Source organism: Procambarus clarkii, chromosome 39, assembly GCF_040958095.1.
Source record: "Procambarus clarkii isolate CNS0578487 chromosome 39, FALCON_Pclarkii_2.0, whole genome shotgun sequence".
In the NCBI taxonomy this organism is placed as follows: domain Eukaryota; kingdom Metazoa; phylum Arthropoda; class Malacostraca; order Decapoda; family Cambaridae; genus Procambarus; species Procambarus clarkii.
The window spans coordinates 31,107,279-31,131,033 of record NC_091188.1 but is presented as its reverse complement, the minus strand read 5'-3'; the positions used below and the strand labels follow the sequence as shown (position 1 = coordinate 31,131,033).

Genomic DNA, 23,755 nt, shown 5'->3' with positions numbered 1-23,755 from the left:
TGCAGTTTTCAAAATATCCAAAACATCCCAAATTCGACCCTTTAGCTATATTTTGGAGAAAAATTCTGGCTTTCTGCACGTATTCGCTGTTTGAAATTACTACTTTTTATACCGAAAATATGCCAATTACTGAAAGCGGCGATGGGTCACATTTTGCCCAAACCCACCCTGCAGTTTTCAACATATCCCAAATATCCAAAATTCGACGCTTGAGCCATATTTTTGAGCCAAATTCTGGCTCTCTGCACGTATTCTCAGTTTGAAATTACGATTTTTATACCGAAAATATGCCAATTACTGACAGCTGCGATGGATCACATTTTGCCCAAACTCCTCTGCAGTTTTCAAAATATCCCAAATCCTTCCCTTGAACCATATTTTGGAGTCATATTCTGGCTCTCTGCACGTATTCGCAGTTTCAAATTACGACTTTTTATACCGAAAATATGCCAATTACGTCGAGCGGCGATGGGCACATTTTGCCCAAACTCCCCTGCAGTTTTCAAAATATCCAAAACATCCCAAATTCGACCCTTTAGCTATATTTTGGAGAAAAATTCTGGCTTTCTGCACGTATTCGCTGTTTGAAATTACTACTTTTTATACCGAAAACATGCCAATTACTGAAAGCGGCGATGGGTCAAATTTTGCCCAAACCCACCCTGCAGTTTTCAACATATCCCAAATATCTAAAATTCGGCGCTTGAGCCATATTTTGGAGCCAAATTCTGGCTCTCTGCACGTATTCGCAGTTTGAAATTACGTTTTTTATACAGAAAGTATGCCAATTATTGAAAACGGCGATGGGTTACATTTTGCCCAAACCCCCTAGCAGTTTTCAAAATATTCCAAACATCGCAAATTCGACCTTTGAACCATATTTTGGATCCAAATTCTGGCTCACTGCAGGTATTCGCAGTTTGAAATTACGACTTTTTATACCGAAAATATGCCAATTACTGAGAGCGGCGATGGGTAATATTTTGCCCAAACTCACACTACAGTTTTCAAAATATCCCAAACATCCCAAATCGAATCTTGAGCCATATTTCGGAGCCAAATTCTGGCTCTCTTCGCGTATTCGCAGTGTAAAATTACGACTTTTTATACCGAAATTATGCCAATTACTGAAAGTGGCGATGGATCACATATTACCCAATCCCTCCCTGCAGTTTTCAAAATATCCCAAACGTCCCAAATTCGACGCTTGAGCCATATTTTGGAGCCAAATTCTAGATCTCTGCACGTATTCGCAGTTTGAAATGACGAATTTTTATTCCGAAAGTATGCCAATTACTGAGACAGGCGATGGGTCACATTTTGCCCAAACCCCTTCCCTCTGCAGTTTTTAAAATATCCCGAACATTCCAGGTTCAACGATTAACCATATTTTGGAGCCAAATTCTGGATCTCTGCACGCATTCGCAGTTTGAAATTACGACTTTTATACCGAAAATATGTCAATTACTAAGAGCGACGATGAGTCACATTTTGCCCAAACCCCCATGCTGTTTTAAAAATATCCAAAACATCCCCAATTCGACCATTGAGCCTTATTTTGGAGCCAAATTCTGACTCTCTGCACGTATTCGCAGTTTGAAATTAGGGACTTTTCCGCTCTCAGTAATTGACATATTTTCGGTATAAAAAGTCGTAATTTCAAACGGTGAATACGTGCAGAGCCAGAATTTGGCACCAAATTGTGGCTCCAGCTTCGACTGTGGGATGTTTGGGATATTTTGAAAACTGCAGGGAGGGTTTGGGCAAAATGAGATCCATCGCTGCTCTCAGTAATTGGCATATTTTCGGTATAAAAAGTGGTAATTTCAAACGGGGAATACGTGCAGAGAGCCAGAATTTGGATCCAAATAATGACTCAAGCGTCGAATTTAGGATGATTGGGATATTCTGAAAACTGTTGGGAGGGTTTGGGCAAAATGTGATCCATAGCTACTTTTTGTCATTGGCATATTTTCGGTATAAAAAGTCGTTTGATATTTTGAAAAGGACTTTTTATACCGAAAATATGCCAATTACTGAGATTAGCGATGGGTCACAATTTGCCCAAACAAAGCTGCAGTATTCATAATATCCCTAACAACCCAAATTCGACCCTTGAGCCATATTTTGGGGCCAAATTCTGGCTCTTTGCACGTATTCGCAGTTTGAAATTACGAAATTTTATACCAAAAATACGCCAATTACTGAGAGAGGCGATGGGTCACATTTTGCACTAACCACTCAGCAGCAGGGATATTTTGAAAACTACAGGGGGGGGGGGGGTTTGGGCAAAATGTCACCAATCGCCACTCTCAGTTATTGGCATATTTTCGGTATAAAAAGTCGTAATTTTTATCTGCGAATACGTGAAGAGAGCCAGAATTTGGCTAAAAAATATGGCTCAAGGCTCAAATTTGGGATGTTTGGGATATTTTGAAAACTTCCGAGGAGGGTTTGGGCAAAAATTAACCCATCGCCGCTCTCAGTAATTGGCATATTTTCGGTATAAAATATCGTAATTTCAAAATGCAAATACGTGCAGAGAGCGTGAATTTCGCTCCACAATATGGGTCAAGGGTCGAATTTGAGATGTTTAGGATATTTTGACAACTGCAGGGGGGGGGGGGGGGGTTGAGCAAAATGTCACCCATCGCCACTCTCAGTTATTGGCATATTTTCGGTATAAAAGTTCGTAATTTCTATCTGCGAATACGTGAAGAGAGCCAGAATTTGGCTCCAAAATATGGCTCAAGGCTCGAATTTGGGATGTTTGGGATACTTTGAAAATTCCGGGGAGGGTTTGGGCAAAAATTAACCCATCGCTGCTCTCAGTAATTGACATATTTTTGGTATAAAAATTCGTAATTTCAAACGGCGAATATGTGCAGAGAGCCAGAATTTGGATCCAAAATATGGCTCAAGCGTCGAATTTAGGATGTTTAGGATATTTTGAAAACAGCTGGGAGGGTTTGGGCAAAATGTGATCCATAGCTACTTTCTGTCATTGGCATATTTTCGGTATATAAAGTCGTAATTTCAAACTGCGAATACGTGCAGTGAGCAAAAATTTTTCTCCAAAATATGGCACACGGCTCGAATTTGGGATGTTTGAGATATTTTGAAAACTGAACGGGGGTTTGGGCAAAAAGTGACCCATCGCCACTGTCATTAATTGGCATATTTTCGGTATAAAATATCGTAATTTCAAAATGCAAATACGAGCCGAGAGCGAGAGTTTCGCTCGAAAATATGGGTCATAGGTCGAATTTGAGATGTTTAGGATATTTTGAAAACTGCAGGGGGGGGGAGTTTGGGCAAAATGTAACCCATCGCCACTTAGTTATTGGAATATTTTCGGTATAAAAAGTCGAAATTTCTATCTACGAATACGTGAAGAGAGCCTTAATTTGCCTCCAAAATATGCCTCAAGGGTCGAATTTAAGATGTTTGGGATATTCGAAAACGGCAGGGGGGTTAGGATAGGAGGGCAAAATGTGACCCATCGCCGCTCTCAGCAATTGGCACATTTTCGGTATAAAATTCGTAATTTCAAACTGCGAATACGTGCATAGAGCCAGAATTTGCCTCCAATATATGGCTCAAGGGTCGAATTTGGGATTTTGGGATATTTTGAAAGCTGCTGAGTGGTTAGTGCAAAATGTAACCCATCGCCTCTCTCAGTAATTGGCGTATTTTTGGTATAAAATTTCGTAATTTCAAACTGCGAATACGTGCAAAGAGCCAGAATTTGGCCCCAAAATATGGCTCAAGGGTCGAATTTGGGTTGTTAGGGATATTATGAATACTGCAGCTTTGTTTGGGCAAATTGTGACCCATCGCTAATCTCAGTAATTGGCATATTTTCGGTATAAAAAGTCCTTTTCAAAATATCAAACGACTTTTTATACCGAAAATATGCCAATGACAAAAAGTAGCTATGGATCACATTTTGCCCAAACCCTCCCAACAGTTTTCAGAATATCCCAATCATCCTAAATTCGACGCTTGAGCCATTATTTGGATCCAAATTCTGGCTCTCTGCACGTATTCCCCGTTTGAAATTACCACTTTTTATACCGAAAATATGCCAATTACTGAGAGCAGCGATGGATCTCATTTTGCCCAAACCCTCCCTGCAGTTTTCAAAATATCCCAAACATCCCACAGTCGAAGCTGGAGCCACAATTTGGTGCCAAATTCTGGCTCTGCACGTATTCACCGTTTGAAATTACGACTTTTTATACCGAAAATATGTCAATTACTGAGAGCGGAGATGGGTCAATTTTTGCCCAACCTCTCCCCGGCAGTTTTCAAAATATCCCAAATATCACAAATTCGAGCCTTGAGCCATATTTTGGAGCCAAATTCTAGCTCTCTGCACGTATTCGCAGTTTGAAATTACGAATTTTATACAGAAAATATGCCAATTACTGTGAGCGGCGATGGGTCACATTTTGCTCAAACCCCCCCAGTAGTTTTCAAAATATCCCAAACATCTCAAATTCGACCCTTGAGGCCTATTTGGAGCCATATTATGGCTCTCTGCACGTATTCGCAGATTGAAATTACAACTTTTTATACAGAAAATATGCCAATTACTGAGAGCGGCAATGGGTCAAATTTTGCTTAAACCATAGCCGGCAGTTTTCAAAATATCCCAAACATCCCAAATTCGGCGCTTGAGCCAAATTTTAGAAGTAGGAGTAGGAGCTGAATTCAGGCTCTCTGCACGTATTCGCAGTTTGAAATTTCGGGTTTTTATACCGAAAATATACCAATTATATGAGAGAGCGATGGGTCACTTTTTGCCCAAACCCCCGTCTAGTTTTCAAAATATCCCAAACATCCCAAATTCGAGCCTTGTGCCATATTTTAGAGCCAAATTTTTGTTCACTGCACGTATTCGCTGTTTGGAATTACGACTTTTTATACCGAAAATATGCCAATGACAGAAAGTAGCTATGGATCACATTTTGCCCAAACCCTCTCAGCAGTTTTCAGGATATCCCAAACATCCTAAACTCGACGCTTGAGCCATATTTTGGATCCAAACTCTGGCTCTCTGCACGTATTCCCAGTTTGAAATTACGAATTTTTATACCGAAAATATGCAAATTACTGATAGCAGCGATGGATCACATTTTGCCCAAACCCTCCCTGCAGTTTTCAAAATATCCCAAACATCCCAAATTCGAGCATTGAGCCATATTTAGAGCCAAATTCTGGCTCTCTGCACGCTTTCAGTAATTGGCATATTTTCGGTATAAAAATTCGTAATTTCAAACAGCGAATACGTGAACAGAGCCAGAATTTGACTCCAAAACATGGCTCAAGCGTCGAATTTGGGATGTTTGGGATATTTTAAAAACTTAAAGGAGGGTTTGGGCAAAATGTGATCCATCACCACTTTCAGTAATTGGCATATTTTCCGTATAAAAATTCGTAATTTCAAACTGCAAATATGTGAATAGAGCCAGAATTGGGCTCAAAATTATGGCTCAAGCGTCGAATTTGGGATGTTTGTGATATTTTGAAAACTGCCGGGGGAAGGGGGGGGGATGGTTTAGGCAAAATATGACCCATCGCTGATCTCAGTAATAGGCATATATTCGGTATAAAAAGTCGTAATTTCAATCTGCGAATACATGCAGAGAGCCATAATTTGGCTCCAAAATATGCATCAAGTTTCGAATTTGAGATGTTTGGGATATTTTGAAAACTGCAGGGAGGGTTTGGGCAAAATGTGATCCATCGCCGCTTTCAGTAATTGGCATATTTTCTGTATAAAATTCGTAATTTCAAAATGCAAATACGTGCATAGAGGCAGAATTTGGCTCCAAAATATGGCATAAACGTCGAATTTGGGATGTTTGGGATATTTTGAAAACTGAAGGGAGGATCTGGCCAAAATGTGACCCATCGCCGCTCACAGTAATTGCCTTATTTTCGGTATAAAAAGTCGTAATTTCAAACTGCGAATACGTGCAGAGAGCCAGAATTTGGCTTAAAATTTTGGCTCAAGCGTCGAATTTTGGATGTTTGGGATGTTTTGAAAACTGCTGGGAGGGTTTGGGCAAAATGTGATCCATCGCCGCTTTCAGTAACTGGAATGTTTTGCGTATAAAATGTCGTAATTTCATACAGTGAATACATGCAGAGAGCCAGAATCTGGCTCCAAAATATGGCTCAAGCGTTGAATTTGGGATGTTTGGAATATTTTGACAACTGCAGGGGGGGATTGTGCAAAATGTGATCCATCGCTGCTCTCAGAAATTTGAATATTTTCCGTATAAAAAGTCTTAATTATAAACAGCGAATACGTGTAGAGAGCCAGAATTTGGCTCCAAAATATGGCTCAAGCGTCAAATTTGGGATGTTTAGGATATTTTATAAACTGCAGGGAGGGTTTGGGCAAAATGTGATCCATCGGTGCTTTCAGTAATTGCCATATTTTCTGTATAAAAACTCGTAATTTCAAATTGCGAAATAAGTGCAGAGAGCCAGAATATGGCTCCAAAATATGGCTCAAGCGTCGAATTTCGGATGTTTGGGATATTTTGAAAACTGCAGGGAGGGTTTGGGCAAAATGTGATCCTTCGCCGCTTTCAGTAATTGGCATATTTTCGGTATAAAAAGTCGTAATTTCAAACTGCGAATACGTGCAGAGAGCCAGAACTTTGCTCCAAAATATTTCTCAAGTGTCGAATTTGGGATGTTCGGGGATATTTTGAAAATTGCATGGGGAGTTTGGGCCAAATGTGACCCATCGCCGCTTTCAGTATTTGGCATATTTTCGGTATAAAAAGTCGTAATTTCACACTGCGAATACGAGCTGAGAGCCAGAATTTGGCTCCAAAATATAGCTCAAGCGTCGAATTTGGGATGTTTCGGATATTTTCAAAACAGCAGGATGGGTTCAGGCAAAATGTGATCCATCGCCGCTCTCAGTATTTGGCATATTTTCGGTATAAAGTTCGTAATTTCAAACTGCGAATACGTGCACAGAGCTAGAATTTGGCTCCAAAATATGGTTCAAGCGTCGAATTTGGAGTGTTAGGAATATTTTGAAAACAGCAGGGTGGGTTTAGGCAAAATGTGACTCATCGCCGCTCTCAGTAATTGGCTTATTTACGGTATAAAATGTCGTAATTTCAAACGGCGAATACGTGCAGAGAGTCAGAATTTACCTCCAAAATATGGCTCAAGGGTCAAATTTGGGATGTTTGGAATATTTTAAAAACTGCAGGGATGGTTTGTGCAAAATGTGATCCATCGCCGCTTTCAGTAATTCGCATATTTTCGGTATAAAAATTCGTAACTTCAAACTGCGAATATGTGCAGAGAGCCAGAATTTGGCTCCAAAATATGGTTCAAGCGTCGAATTTGGGATGTTTTGGATATTTTGAAAACTGCAGGGAGGGGTTGGGCAAAACGTGACTCATCGCCGCGTTCAGTAATTGGCATATTTGCGGTATAAAAAGTCGTAATTTCAAACTGCGAATACGTGCAGAGAGCCAGAATTTGGCTCCAAGATATGGCTCAATGGTCAAATTTGGGATGTTTGGGATATTTTGAAAACTGAAGGAGGGGTTTTGACAAAATGTGACCCATCGCCGTTTTCAGTATTTGGCATATTTTTGGTATAAAAAGTCGTAATTTCAAATTGCGAAATAAGTGCAGAGAGCCAGAATATGGCTCCAAAATATGGCTCAAGCGTCGAATTTCGGATGTTTAGGATATTTTGAAAACTGCAGGGAGGGTTTGGGCAAAATGTGATCCTTCGCCGCTTTCAGTAATTGGCATATTTTCGGTATAAAAAGTCGTAATTTCAAGCTGCGAATTCGTGCAGAGAGCCAGAATTTGGCTCCTAAATGTGGTTCAAGCGTCGAATTTGGTATGTTTGGGATATTTTCAAAACTGCAGGGTGGGTTTGCGGAAACTGTGACCCATCGCTGCTCTCAGTAATTGGCATATTTTCGGTGTAAAATTAGTAATTTCAAACTGCGAATACGTGCAGAGAGCCAGAATTTGGTTCCAAATTTTGGCTGAAGCGTCGAATTTGGTATGTTTGGGATGTTTTGAAAACTGCAGGGAGGGTTTGGGCAAAATGTATTCCATCGCCGCGTTCAGTAACTTGCATATTTTCGGCATAAAAAGTCGTAATTTCATACTGCGAATTCGTGCAGAGAGCTAGAATTTGCCCCCCAACTATGACTCAAGCGTCGAATTTGGGATGTTTGAAATATTTTGACAACTGCAGGGGGGGGGGCGGTGCTTGGGTAAAATGTGACCCATCGCTGCTTTCAGAAATTTGCATATTTTCGGTAAAAAAAAGTCGTAATTCCAAACGGCGAATACGTGTAGAGAGCCAGAATTTGGCTCCAAAATATAGCTCAAGCGCTGAATTTGGGATTTTTGGGATATTTTAAAAACTGCAGGGTGGGTTTGGGCTAAATGTGATCCTTCGTCGCTCTCAGTAATTGGCATATTTTCGGTATAAAGTTCGTAATTTGAAACTGCAAATAGGTACACAGAGCAAGAAATTGGCTCCAAAATATGGCGCAAGCGTCGAATTTGGAGTGTTTGGTGTATTTTGAAAACTGCAGGGCGGGATTAGGCAAAATGTGACTCATCGCCTCTCTCAGTAATTAGCATATTTTCGGTTTAAAAAATCGTAATTTCAAACGGCGAATACGTGCAGAGAGCCAGAATTTGCCTCCAAAATGTGGCTCAAGCGTAGAATTTGGGATGTTTGGAATATTTTAAAAGTTGCAGGGAGGGTTTGGGCAAAATGTGATCCATTGCCGCTTTCAATAATTGGCATATTTTCTGTAGATATATTCGTAATTTCAAACTGCGAATACGTGCAGAGAGCCAGAATTTGGCTCCAAAATATGGTTCAAATGTCGAATTTGGGATATTTATGATATTTTGAAAACTGCAGGGGGAATTTGGGCAAAACGTAAACCATCTCGGCTCCCAGTAATTGGCATATATTCGGTGTAAAAAGTCTTAGTTTCAAACTGCGAATACGTGCAGAGAGCGAGAATTTGGCTCCAAAATATTGTTAAAGCGTCGAATTTGGGATGTTTTGGATATTTTGAAAATTGCAGGGAGGGATGGGCAAAATGTGACTCATCGCTGCATTCAGTAATTCGCCTATTTTCGGTATAAAAATTCGTAATTTCAAACAGCGAATACGTGCAGAGAGCCAGAATTTGGCTCCATATATGGTTCAAGTGTCGAATTTGGGATGTTCCTGATATTTTGAAAACTGCATATTGGTCACATTTTGCCCAAACCTCCCTGCAGTTTTCAAATTATCCCAAACATCCCAAATACGACCCTTGAGCCATATTTTGGAGGCAAATTCTGGCTCTCTGCACGTATTCGCCGTTTGAAATAACGACTTTTTATACCGAAAATATGCCAATTACTGAGAGCAGCGATGGGTCACATTTTGCCTAAACCCACCCTGCAGTTTTCAAAATATCCCAAACACTCCAAATTCGACGCTTGAGCCATATTTTGATGCCAAATTCTGGCTCTCTGCACGTATTCGCAGTTTGAAATTACGAACTTTATACCGAAAATATGCCAATTACTGAGAGCGGCCATGGGTCACATTTTGCCCAAACCCACCCTGCAGTTTTGAAGGAGGGAGGTTTATTTTCTGTTGTTAGGTTAGCGTAGGTTTAACCAACCTAACCAACCTAAACTAACCTAAACTAACCTAATATAACCAACCTTTTTTTAAAGTTCATAAACCTTTATAACTTATATATACATATATATATACATTTATAACATATATATTTATATGTAAACTATATAAAAGAAAATTATTTTAAAAAATAAACTATATTAAATAAAAGTTAAACTTGCTCCTTATATTGTTCCTTGTTCCTCCCTTTATAAACCTTTGGTTTTATAAATGGATTTATATGGATTTATAAATCTAAAGGTTAAAAATAATATGGTCATTAACTCCATTAGTTTTAGGTTAATTTAGGTTACAGGTTAGGCTACAGGCTGACACCTAGGTGAGTACACATAAATGAATGACTTGTTCCATCTCGTCTCACAATCGGGGATTCAAGGGTTCGAATCCCGGTCGGACAGGGTTGTAATTGTTGGTAGCGTTTCCTTTCACCCAATGCCTCTATTCACCTAGAAGTAAATAGTGAGTTACTTGCCTCCTGGTGAGTGAGTTACTCACTAGTTGGACCTTATGGGGGTCCATAGTGTTATAATATAGTGTTATATTGTTATAACATAGTGTTATAACAGAGTGTTATAGGGGGAGTGTTTTAAGCCTAACATATAAACTGCTTGTTCCACGACTCAAGGATTTTACATATGTTGAGTAAATGAAGCCTAAGAGAGCATATCTTAAGACCTAAAATTTGGCCATTTTAGATTATTTTTACTTTTAAATTATTTCAATTTATGCTATGGCCATTTATGTTTAGAAGAGATTTTCTTAGGTTCTTTAATTACGGGTAGGTATCATCCCCCTTTTCCTTTAAGTGATTTAAACAAAATACCATCGAATTAGGCAATATTTTGCCGTTTTTCCACGTTTTTGTGAATTTTCAGTTTATTGTTAATAATTCATTAATATACGATAAAAATGATGCAAACACATAATTGATTAGAAATTAACATTAAATACTTCATTTTCAATCAACTATTTGTTTCTCGTTAAAAAACTGAGTAAGATATTGAAAAAGCGAGAAGTTCTGTTTTTATTGCATATATCGACGTTTCAGCTGGATTAGAGCGGTTTTACGTGTATATCTTCCATCGGTAATATAAACGGAAAATCAGGAACATTTTATAGTATTTTAATGAAACACATTGATTTTTATCATTTGTATTGGAAACAACATCTTTATATGTCTTTTCTAGGATCTAAATAATATGGAACCTCGCTTTATGATTTGAAGTTAAAATCCTCAAATTTGGTAATATAGCGATTTTTTTCACGTTTTTCGTGTAGTATGATTGTACGTAAATATATTCGTTTTTACCAATATTTCGATACTACTTCATGTAGTATCACGATATGTGATTTGGCCTTTAAATATCAGAATTTCGCATAATATTGCATTTTAAGCAAGTTTTCTTGCATTTTGTTTCGTACTAAAAATCATCGAATATAGCAATATTTTGACGTTTATCATCCCCCTTTTCCTTTATGTGATATAAACAAAATATCATCGAATTAGGCAATATTTTGCCGTTTTTCCACGTTTTTGTGAATTTTCAGTTATTGTTATTAATTCATTATATATACGACAAAAAATGATGCAAACACATAATTGATTAGAAATTAATAATAAATACTTTATTTTCAAATAACTATTTGTTTCTCGTTAAAAAACTGAGTAAGATATTGAAAAAGCGAGAAGTTCTGTTTTTATTGCATATATCGACGTTTCAGCCGGATTAGAGCGGTTTTACGTGTACATCTTCCATCGGTAATATAAACGGAAAATCAGGAACATTTTAGTCAATTCTAATGAAAAACACATTGATTTTTATCAATTGTATTGGAAACAACATTTTTATATGTCTTATCTAGGATCTAAATAATACGAAACCTCGCTTTATGATTTGAAGTTAAAATCATCAAGTATGGTAATAGAGCGATTTTGTTCACGTTTTTTATGTAGTGTGACTTCACGTGAATATATTTGTTTTTACCAATATTTTGATAATATTTTATGTAGTATCCCTCTATTGAGCCTCTGCATCACTCTCTTGAGCCTCTGCATCACCCTCTTAAGCCTCTGCATCCCTTTTTTGAGCCTCTGCATCACTTTCTTAAGCCTCTGCATCCCTTTCATGAGCCTTTGCATCTCTCTCCTGAACTCCTGCATCCCTCCTATGAGCCTCTGCATCCCTCTCTTGAGCCTCTGCATCACTCTCTTCAGCCTCTGCATCCCTCTCTTGAGCCTCTGTATCACTCTTTTAAGCCTCTGCATCCCTCTCTTGAGCCTCTGCATCACTCTTTTAAGCCTCTGCATCCCTCTCTTGCGCCTCTGCATCCCTCACTTGAGCCTCTGCATCCCTCTCTTATGCCATTGCATCCCTCTCTTCAGCCTCTGCATCCCTCTCTTGAGCCTCTGCATCCCTCTCTTAAGCCTCTGCATCACTCTCTTAAGCCTCTGCATCACTCTCGTAAGCCTCTGAATCACTCTGTTGAGCCTCTGCATCCCTCTCTTGAGCCTCTGCATCACTCTCTTCAGCCTCTGCATTTTTTTCTGCAGAAAGAAATTCTGTCTCTCTGCACGTATTCGCTGTTTGAAATTACGAATTTTTATGCTGAAAATATGCCAATAACTGAGAGTGGCGATGGGTTATATTCTGCCCAAGCAGTTTTCAAAATATCCTAAACATCCCAAATGCGACCCTTGAGCCATATTTTGGAGCTAAATTCTGGCTCTGTGCACGTATTCGCAGTTTGAAATTATGAATTTTTGTACCGAAAATATGCCAATTAATGACAGCGGCGATAAGTCACATTTTGCCTAAACCCTGCCCGGCAGTTTTCAAAATATCCCAAACATCCCAATTTCGGTGCTTGAGCCCTATGTAGGACCCAAATTCTGACTCTCTGCACGTATTCGCAGTTTGAAATTTCGTTTTTTTATACCGAAAATATGCCAATTACTGAGAGCAGCGATGGGTCACATTTTGCCCAAACCCCCGTTCAGTTTTCAACATATCCCAAACATCCCAAATTCGAGCCTTGAGCCATATTTTGGAACCAAATTTTCCCTCTATCTCCGTATTCGCAGTTTGAAATTACGATATTTATACCAAAAATATGCCAATGACAGAAAGTAGCTATGGATCACATTTTGCCCAAACCCACCCAGAAGTTTTCAAAATATCCAAAACATCCTTAATTCGACGCTTGAGCCATATTTTTGAGCAAAATTCTGCCTCTCTGCACGTATTCGCCGTTTGAAATTACCACTTTTTATACAGAAAATGTGCAAATTACTGAGAGCAGCGACGGATCACATTTTACCCAAACCCTCCCTGCAAATTTTCAAAATATCCCAAACATCCAAATTCGACGCTGGAGCCACAATTTGGAACACATTATGGCTCTCTGCACGTATTCGCCGTTTGAAATTACGACTTTTTATACCAAAAATATGTAAAATACTGAGAGCTGCGATGGGTCAATTTTTGCCGAAACCCTCCCCGGCAGTTTTCAAAATATCCCAAACATCCCAAATTCGAGCCTTGAGCCATATTTAGAGCCAAATCCAGGCTCTCTGCACGTATTCACAGTTTGAAATTACGAATTTTATACCGAATATATTCTAATTACTGGGAGCAGCGATGGGTCACATTTTGCCCAAACCCCCCCTGCAGTTTTTAAAATATCCCAAACATCTCAAATTCGACCCTTGAGGCATATTTTGGAGCAAAATTCTGTCTCTCTGCACGTATTCGCTGTTTGAAATTTCGTTTTTTTATACCGAAAATATGCCAATTACTGAGAGCAGCAAATGGTCACATTTTGCCCAAACCCCCGTTCAGTTTTCAAAATATCCCAAACATCCAAATTCGACCCTTGAGCAATATTTTGGAGCCAAATTCTCGATCTCGGCACGTATTCGCAGTTTGAAAATACGACTTTTTATACCGAAAATATGCCAATTAATGACAGCGGCGATAATTCACATTTTGCCCAAACACCCCCCAGCAGTTTTCAAAATATCCCAAACATCCCAAATTCGACGCTTGAGCTATATTGTGGAGCCAAATTCTGGCTCTCTGCACGTATTCCCAGTTTGAAAATACTACTTTTTATACAGAAAATATGCTAATTACTATAGGCGCCAATGGTTCACATTTTGACCAAACACTCCCTGCAGTTTTAAAATATCCCTAAATTCGCAATTTCGACGCTTGAGCTATATTTTGGAGCCAAATTCTCGCTCTCTGCACGTATTTGCCGTTTGAAATTACGAATTTTATTCCGAAAATATGCCAATTACTGAGAGCTGCGGTGGGTCAAGTTTTGCCTAAACCCTACCCGGCCGTTTTCAAAATATCCCAAACATCCCAAATTCGGCGCTTGAGCCATATGTAGGAGCCGAATTCTGGCTCTGTGCACGTATTCGAAGTTTGAAATTTCGTTTTTTTATACCGAAAATATGCCAATTACTGAGAGCGGCGATGGGACACTTTTTGCCCAAACCCCCTTTCAGTTTTCAAAATATCCCAAACATCCCAAATTCGAGCCTTGTGCCATATTTTGGAGAAAATTTTCGCTCTCTGCACGTATTCGCAGTTTGAAATTACGATTTTTATACCGAAAATATGCCAATTTCTGAGAACTGCGATGGGTCACGTTTTCCCCAAACACCCCGGCAGTTTTCAAAATATCCCAAACATCCCAGATTTGAGCCTTGAGCGATATTTAGAGCCAAATTCTGGCTCTCTGCGCGTATTCGCACTTTGAAATTACGAATTTTATACCGAATATATTCCAATTACTGGGAGCGGCGATGGGTCACATTTTGATCAAACAACCCCCTGCAGTTTTCAAAATATCCTAAACATCTCAAATTCGACCCTTGAGGCATATTTTGGAGCCAAATTATGGCTCTCTGCACGTATTCGCAGATTGAAATTACGACTTTTAGTAGAGAAAATATGCCAATTACTGAAAGCGGCGATGGATCACATTTTGCCCAAACCCCTCTGGAGTTTTCAAAATATCCCAAACATCTCAAATTCGACCCTTGAGCCATATTTTGGGGAAAAATTCTGTCTCTCTGCACGTATTCGCTGTTTGAAATTACGAATTTTATTCCGCAAATAAGCCAATTACTGAGAGCGGTGATGGTCACATTTTGCCCAAACCCACCCTGCAGTTTTCAAAATATCCCAAACACTCAAAATTCGACGTTTGAGCCATATTTTGGAGCCAAATTCTGGATCTGTGCACGTATTCGCAGTTTGAAATTACGAATTTTTATACCGAAAATATGGCAATTACTAAGAGCAGCGATAGGTCACATTTAGCCCAAACCCCCCTGCAGTTTTCAAAATATCCCAAACATCCAAAATTCGACCCTTGAGCAATATTTTGGAGCCAAATTCTGGCTCTCTGCACGTATTCGCCGTTTGAAATTACCACTTTTTATACCGAAAATATGCAAATTAATGGGAGCAGCGACGCATCACATTTTCCCAAACCCTCCCTGCAGTTTTCAAAATATAGCAAACATCCCAAATTCGACGCTGGAGCCTCAATTTGGAGCAAATTCTGGCTCTGTGCACGTATTCGCCGCTTGAAATTACGACTTTTTATACCGAAAATATGCCAATAAATGAGAGTGGCGATGGGTTATATTCTGCCCAAACCCCCCCCCCCACCCCCCATGCCGTTTTCAAAATATCCTAAACATCCCAAATGCGACCCTTGAGCCATATTTTGGAGCGAAATTCTGGCTCTGTGCACGTATTCGCAGTTTGAAATTGCGACTTTTTGTACCGAAAATATGCCAATTAATGACAGCGGCGATAAGTCACATTTTGCCTAAACCCTCCCCCGCAGTTTTCAAAATATCCCAAGCATCCCAATTTCGGCGCTATAGCCATATGTAGGACCCAAATTGTGACTCTCTGCACGTATTCGCAGTATGAAATTTCATTTTTTTATACCGAAAATATGCCAATTACTGAGAGAAGCGATGGGTCACATTTTGCCCAAACCCCCATTCAGTTTTCTACATATCCCAAACATCCCATATTCGAGCCTTGAGCGATATTTTGGAGCCAAATTTTCCCTCTCTCTCCGTATTCGCAGTTTAAAATTACGATATTTATACCAAAAATATGCCAATGATAGAAAGTAGCTATGGATCACATTTTGCCCAAACCCTCCCAGAAGTTTTCAAAATATCCCAAACATCCTTAATTCGACGCTTGAGCCATATTTTGAAGCCAAACTCTGGCTCTGTGCACGTATTCGCCGTTTGAAATTACGACTTTTTATACCGAAAATATATCAATTACTGAGAGCAGCGACGGATCACATTTTTGACCAAACTCTCCCTGCAGTTTTCAAAATATCCCAAGCATCTCAAATTCGACCCTTGAGGCATATTTTAGAGTGAAATTCTGTCTCTCTGCACATATTCGCTGTTTGAAATTTCGTCTTTTTATACCGAAAATATGCCAATTACTGAGAGCAGCGATGGGTCACATTTTGCCAAACCCCCGTTCAGTTTTCAAAATATCCCAAACATCCAAATTCGACCCTTGAGCCATATTTTGGAGCAAAATTCTCGATCTCGCCACAACCATGACCCACCAACTCACCACAACTATGGCCCACCAACTCACCACAACCTTGACCCGCCAACTCACCACAACCATGGCCCGCCAACTCACCACAACCATGGCCCGCCAACTCACCACAACCATGGCCCGCCAACTCACCACAACCATTCCCCGCCAACTCACCACAACCATGGCCCGCCAACTCACCACAACCATGGCCGCCAACTGACCGCAACCATGACCCGCCAACTCACCACAACCATGGCCCGCCAACTCACCACAACCATGACCCGCCAACTCACCACAACCATGACCCGCCAACTCACCACAACCATGACCCACCAACTCACCACAACCATGGCCCGCCAACTCACCACAACCATTCCCCGCCAACTCACCACAACCATGGCCCGCCAACTCACCACAACCATGGCCGCCAACTCACCACAACCATGACCCGCCAACTCACCACAACCATGACCCACCAACTCACCACAACCATGACCCACCAACTCATCACAACCATGGCCCACCAACTCACCACAACCATAGCCCGCCAACTCACCACAACCATGGCCCGCCAACTCACCACAACCATGGCCCACCAACTCACCACAACCATGGCCGCCAACTCATCACAACTCACCGGTCTTCCGTTGATCTCCCACATAATGTGAGCTCTGGGCTTGGCGCCTCTAGCCGTGCAGTTAATCTGGATAGTTTCACCCGCACGGTAGGTGGGCGGGTCCGGGTCGGCCCAGGAGTGTACCTCCACAGTCTTCGGCGGCACTGGGGATGGATAGGTTGGGGGGGATAGGTGGTTAGGAGGCCTTCTGCATGAATGGGTTAAGATTTAAGGGGACACCCATATGACTCGGTAAGATAATTTAAGGCTAGGTGGCTATACAGCAAGATTTTTAAACTGTCATTAATGATGGTTGAAGTAAGATTTCAGTGGCATTCTTGGTAGTTAGATGGGCGTTAACGAGGCCCTTTTGGTGTTTGATTAATTTGCGAAATGAATTTGCTAAAATATCTTAATAAGCGGTGAGGCTACGCTCAATAGTTATCATGAAAGGCTGGTTGTCTAGATCACTGAGCTATAATCATGGGAGATTACACAACAGGGGATGAATAATAATGCTAGTTCATTCATTTATAAATAATAATAAATAAACTTTTATTCAGGTAAGTTACATACATACAAGGTAAGATATAAAAGTTGATGGATTTATGGATAGATTATAGATAGATGGATTTATTTAGGTGTAATTAGATGTTCACGCCCCCCTCACCCCCCAAAAAAAACAAAAAAAACATACATAAAAGGTAAGGGTTATGAATGGGGAGTCAATCCTGGAATGTAGTATCTCCGTGTTTGGGTGTACTGTGTGTGTGCTGTTGTTCATCTTGTTATTATAGCGTCAGAGGTTAATTGATGAACTATTCTGTACCTCTCTACAGCGTCCCTTTCATCTCCTCTCGCATCCTTTTCTCTATCACTTCACACCCCACTCAACACCCAATGGACCTTTTTTGTCCTACACTCACACACACCCTTCTCTCTACACCCACGCACTCTTCTCTCTCTCTACACTCACACACCCTTCTCTCTCTCTACACCCACACAACCTTCTCTCTCTACACCCACACACCTTTCTCTCTCTACACCCACACACCCTTCTCTCTCTCACTATACCCATACACCCTTCTCTCTCTCTATACCCACACACGCCTTTCTCTACACCGTTCTCTCTCTCTACACCCATACACCCTTCTCTCTCTCTACACCCATATACCCTTCTCTATCTCTACACCCATACACCCTTCTCTCTCTCTACACCCACACACGCCTTTCTCTACACCCACACACCCTTCTCTCTCTCTCTACACCCATACACCCTTCTCTCTCTCTACACCCATACACCCTTCTCTCTCTCTACACCCATACACCCTTCTCTCTCTCTACACCCATACACCCTTCTCTCTCTCTACACCCACACACGCCTTTCTCTACACCCATACACCCCTATCACACTTTACACATCCCTTTCTCCAGCGTCGCCTCCCCCCCTTCTCACCATATCCCTCTCACCTGTATAATCCTCCTCATCCCTCTCTTTCAGTATCAACGTTGTGAAAATGTAACAAAAAAATATGTTCTGAACATTATATCGTAGAATAAATCCCTTATTGGCTGACTTCCGCCTCCGCCCCCTCCCGTGGGTTGAAATATGCTGAACTCTGTAAATATCTTCTGAATACTTGAAAACTTGATATATTGAAGCTGTACCCGAGCTTTACTAACTGTGTAATATGCGATGCAATTATAGTTTGAACTAGGAAAAGAACATCTATTGCTCTCTGTGGTTGAGAGTCCCAAAGTGCACTAAGTTTTGTGAGCGTTCTCTAATTCTGTCTATGGAGGAAAGATAAAAATAATATGTGCTGGTTATCATCATTTCTGAAATGTTATTTTTAAAATCCTCCCCTAAATTACCATTTGTGGTTGAGAGCTCAATAACCTGCAACACTTGAAGTAGTGAAGCAGGTCTTTAGCTCTGTCCTTAGAAGGCAAAACGAAAGTGCTTGCCTTCTAAGTGCCATTGTAAGAGCATGGACACGTCAGTTGTTAATAAACTAATCTATCAATCAATCAGTATCTCTATCTCTCTCTCTCTCTCTCAGTCTTTTCTCAGTTTATACCTCCCACTAACACCCCGGCACATATACCCCACGGACTCTACCCCTCACCTCACACGTACATACCTCACTCTATACACTTCTATAACTCCCACTCATATACCTGTATTCCCCCTTGCCTCTCCTCACTCATTTAATCCCCCTCCTCTCTCCCAATCTCTGCCACTACATATCTACCACTCACATACTCCCCTCTCCACTACTGCACACATTAATCTCTTTATTCCCATGCGTTTCTGTGTTTCTAATCTCAAACATTTATCCTTGTCTGAAGTAACAACATATTTTTCCTCTCTTTAATACACATTCGACTCTTTCTCTAATACTCTCCACTCTTTCTGATACACTCAACTCTCTGAGACACTCCACTGTCTCTCTCTGACACCTCTCTGACACACACCAATATATCTCCGACACATTTCATTCTCTCACTAACTACTCACTCCATTCTCTCTCTCTGACACACTCCACTCTGTCTCTGATACACTCCACTCTGTCTCTGACACACTCCACTCTGTCTCTGACACACTCCACTCTGTCTCTGACACACTCCACTCTGTCTCTGACACACTCCACTCTGTCTCTGACACACTCCACTCTGTCTCTGACACACTCCACTCTGTCTCTGACACACTCCACTCTCTCCCCGACACACCTCACTCTCACAACACCCGCTCACACTTTCCTTTGTTTACTGCACGTCAATCATCTTCCTCACGCCCTTCTCTCTGCCTTATTCCTCCCCGTCTCCCAGAGCAAGAGAGACAGACAGAGACAGACAGACAGACGGCTGGATCAGTAACACCATTATATACAAACGTACAGACCGACTTCCATAAACACGTAGAAACAGGGGAGCCAAGCTTAACGATAGCCATAGAACAGAGTGGCCTGCCCTGAGTGCCAATCTACCAGCTTAAATGAACAATGCCAACTATGTATGTGAGTGTCAAGGTCGGTGCCGAGCCGGACTCTGGAACTGGCCAGTTCCCAGCCGTATAGGAGCTTCTCGTCCCTCGGTCATTTTGCTGTATTGGGTCGTTCCAGTGGTACACAGACAGAGGCTGCTTGACTGTGCGGGGCCGGGTTGGTATTAATTCAGTTTCTTTCTTTTGACAGGGGGACGGGGGGGAAGCGGTCACCTTTTAGCAATTGCATTTTATGTTGCAATGTTAGAGAAGAGGGCCAACTGGGCCTATTTTGTGCCATATTGTCTTAAATTAAGAGATTTTGTTCTTAAGATAATGTTATACAACAGTGTTCCCATTGGTCATGTGGGTATTTTGCAGTATATAATTGTTAAAGTATATAATTCTACTTTAACACGTTTGGTCGTGTGCGCCGTATTTCTTGGTTGATTTGTTTTAATATACTTTTCCTTCCATTATACCATCACCTTTTCCATCCCTATATCCCCCTCCCCTTTCCATCCCCCATCACTCACCTATGACATTCATGACCTTGGTCTCGACAGCTGTCCTGAAGGAGGGACCCTCACCCATCACCTCACACTTGAAGACCCCTGAAGTGTCTTCAGATACATTCTTGAGTACAACTGACTCCCGCGTCGACTCCTCCTTCTAGTGAGACAGAGAGAGAGAGAGAGAGAATGAGAGGCAGTATATCAAAACTATTGACAAAGGAACATGTGCCTTATCTATTAAACATATTCATTCAATTTCTGTTTAAAAATACATGACCTGACATCTAACAAAACATTGGGAACAAAATAATAATAGCGATATTGAGTGTTATCAAAACATTAAACATTAGTTTCGTGAAAGCGATCCCCGCAAGCAATGGAATGAGATCAGATCTCGTTATCTAACAATATATAAGATTCTGAGTATTTTCTTAACTTATTGTTTGATTAACGGGTGTAGTCGCCTAATGTGGTCGATATGTGATGGTTTGCAGAGAGTGTCGTCGCCTCAATGGAGGATTATAGGGAGTGTCGTCGCTTCAATGGAGGATTATAGGGAGTTTCTAGACAGTATGGTTGTAAGACATCACGGTTGCCAGCCAACGTGGTTGTAAGACAGCATGGTTTCAAGCCAACATGGTTGTAAGACAGCATGGTTTCAAGCCAACATGGTTGTAAGAGAGCATGGTTGTAAGACAGCATGGTTTCCAGCCAACATGGTTGTAAGACAGCATGGTTGCCAGCCAACATGGTTGTAAGACAGCATGGTTGTCAGCCAGCATGGTTGTCAGCCAGCCAGCATGGTTGTCAGCCAGCATGGTTACAAGACATCATGGTCGGCAAGAAAGCATGGTTGCACTACTCACTTTCACCTGTATACCGCGAAAGGTGAAGGCATGTTTGGAGTCGTGGTTGGTGCCCTTGTAGGTGTAGAACTGGTCCTTGCCCCGCCACCAGTTGACGGTGTAGAGGTTGTGTCCGCTGCCGTGCAGCTTGAAGCGACAGGTGAGGGTGACGTCGTCTCCGGCCCGGGGCGACTCTGGCACCTCCAGCTCCGTGATCTCCACCGTCTTGTCGTATGGTCTCACCTCTGCAGGATTACTAGTGAGTTTTAGAGAGCGTTGACCTGTCTAGGTGCAGTGTTGGTTGGCTCTAGTTACGTGTGCGTGTGTCTCAGGGTGTGTGGGTGGGTGTACTGGACGGATTTCGCTACAGTAGATTAGACAGATCAAAGCCTCATTCGTATCCTACCCGTGCCGTCAACGCTGTCCCCCTGCACTGATGGAACGGAGACATCAGTGCAGAGAGACCTTCATTAATGGCCTCACAAAACAACTGTTGTCACCTGTTAATGTAAACCCACACATTTGTGGGTTTACATTAGATCCTGAACAACTTCGTTATTAGACTATACTTGCTAATTGGTCAGCAGTAAACTATTGCGGTAGTCTTAATGACCATTGAGAGGTTGATAGCTCAAACCAAACACTAACGACACATCGTTACAGAACACATTACGAACGAGACTTTAATACAGATTACATACAAAACACAGTCTCACATACTGTCCATAGACAGCATTAATACAATCTTTAGAGACATACATTTCAGTAAATCATATGATATATTTTTTTTTTTTATAATTTGAAGTATTTGGAATGAGTATTTATAAATAATAACTTTGTTCCTGTAATGGCGAGAATTGTCGACTGTTTTATGCGCTTTGAGTAACTTCCAATAAGTTAATGGTGTCCTAGGCAGTTTGAAACTTTTCTTGTATTATATTTTTAAAAAGCGTAAAATTATTGATCTACTGGTTTTGTTGATCATTTTTTGTAATGGTTAATATTGAAGAGTACATTATTTGACGTATTAACTTTTGAATAGTACATTAGTTAACGTATTCACTCTTGAAGAGTACATTATTTGACGTATTCACTTTTGAAGAGTACATTAGTTAACGTATTCACTCTTGAAGAGTACATAATTTGCCGAATTCACTTTTGAAGAGTACATTAGTTAACGTATTCAGTCTTAAAGAGTACATTAGTTGACGTATTCACTCTTGAAGAGTACATTAGTTCACGTATTTACTCTTGAAGAGTACATTAGTTGACGTATTTACTCTTGAAGAGTACATTAGTTGACGTATTCACTCTTGAAGAGTACATTAGTTGATGTATTCACTCTTGAAGAGTACATTAGTTGACGTATTCACTCTTGAAGAGTACGTTAGTTGACGTATTCAGTCTTGAAGAGTACATTAGTTGACGTATTCAGTCTTGAAGATTACGTTAGTTGACGTATTCACTCTTGAAGAGCACGTTAGTTGACGTATTCAGTCTTGAAGAGTACGTTAGTTGACGTATTCAGTCTTGAAGAGTACATTAGTTGACGTATTCACTCTTGAAGCGTACATTAGTTGACGTATTCACTCTTGAAAAGTACATTAGTTGACGTATTCACTCTTGAAGAGTACATTAGTTGACGTATTCAGTCTTGAAGAGTACATTAGTTGACGTATTCACTCTTGAAGAGTACATTAGTTGACGTATTCAGTCTTGAAGAGTACATTAGTTGACGTATTCACTCTTGAAGAGTACATTAGTTGACGTATTCACTCTTGAAGAGTACATTAGTTGACGTATTCACTCTTGAAGAGTACATTAGTTGACGTATTCAGTCTTGAAGAGTACATTAGTTGACGTATTCACTCCTGAAGCGTACATTAGTTGACGTATTCACTCTTGAAGAGTACATTAGTTGACGTATTCACTCTTGAAGAGTACATTAGCTGACGTATTCACTCTTGAAGAGTACATTAGCTGACGTATTCACTCTTGAAGAGTACATTAGCTGACGTATTCACTCTTGAAGAGTACATTAGCTGACGTATTCACTCCTTAAGACTACCCCACACTTTGATGCTACTAGGCTGAGAGGTTTCCCTGCCCCCATAGGGCATGGTAAACCTTGTGTACACTCCCAAGTTTACCCCTTGGAACAAGATACATTATCGGTTTACTCGTTAGAACCCAATAGATGCAGCTGGGGGGAAGAGGGAGGCGAACAGTTGTCAACTGGTTCCCAGTCAATCCTCCTTGGGGTATTGTCACGGAGCAAGTAAGTGCTGTGTGACATGTGTGCTGTGTACTCACCTAGTTGTACTCACCAAGTTGAGCTTGCGGCGGGTTAAGCTTTGGCTCTTTGGTCCCGCCTCTCAACTGTCAATCAACTGGTGTACAGATTCCTGAGCCTACAGGGCTCTATCATATCTACATTTCAAACTGTGTATGGAGTCAGCCTCCA

The 23,755-nt window shown here is 40.8% G+C and overlaps 1 protein-coding gene across 1 annotated transcript in view; it reads right to left on the bottom strand.

Moving 5' to 3' along the window:
- The window catches only part of LOC123760432 (uncharacterized), a 51,958-nt gene extending 30,012 nt beyond the window's left edge, over window positions 1–21,946 (bottom strand). Inside the window, exons 1-4 of the mRNA XM_069338168.1 lie at window positions 21,940–21,946; window positions 21,313–21,536; window positions 20,468–20,603; window positions 16,934–17,109 (exon numbers count right to left, since the gene is read on the bottom strand). Of these exons, the coding sequence (XP_069194269.1) occupies window positions 16,934–17,109; window positions 20,468–20,603; window positions 21,313–21,536; window positions 21,940–21,946 (543 nt within the window). The remainder of the gene's footprint in view (window positions 1–16,933; window positions 17,110–20,467; window positions 20,604–21,312; window positions 21,537–21,939) is intronic.
- Between the last annotated feature and the right edge of the window lie 1,809 nt (window positions 21,947–23,755).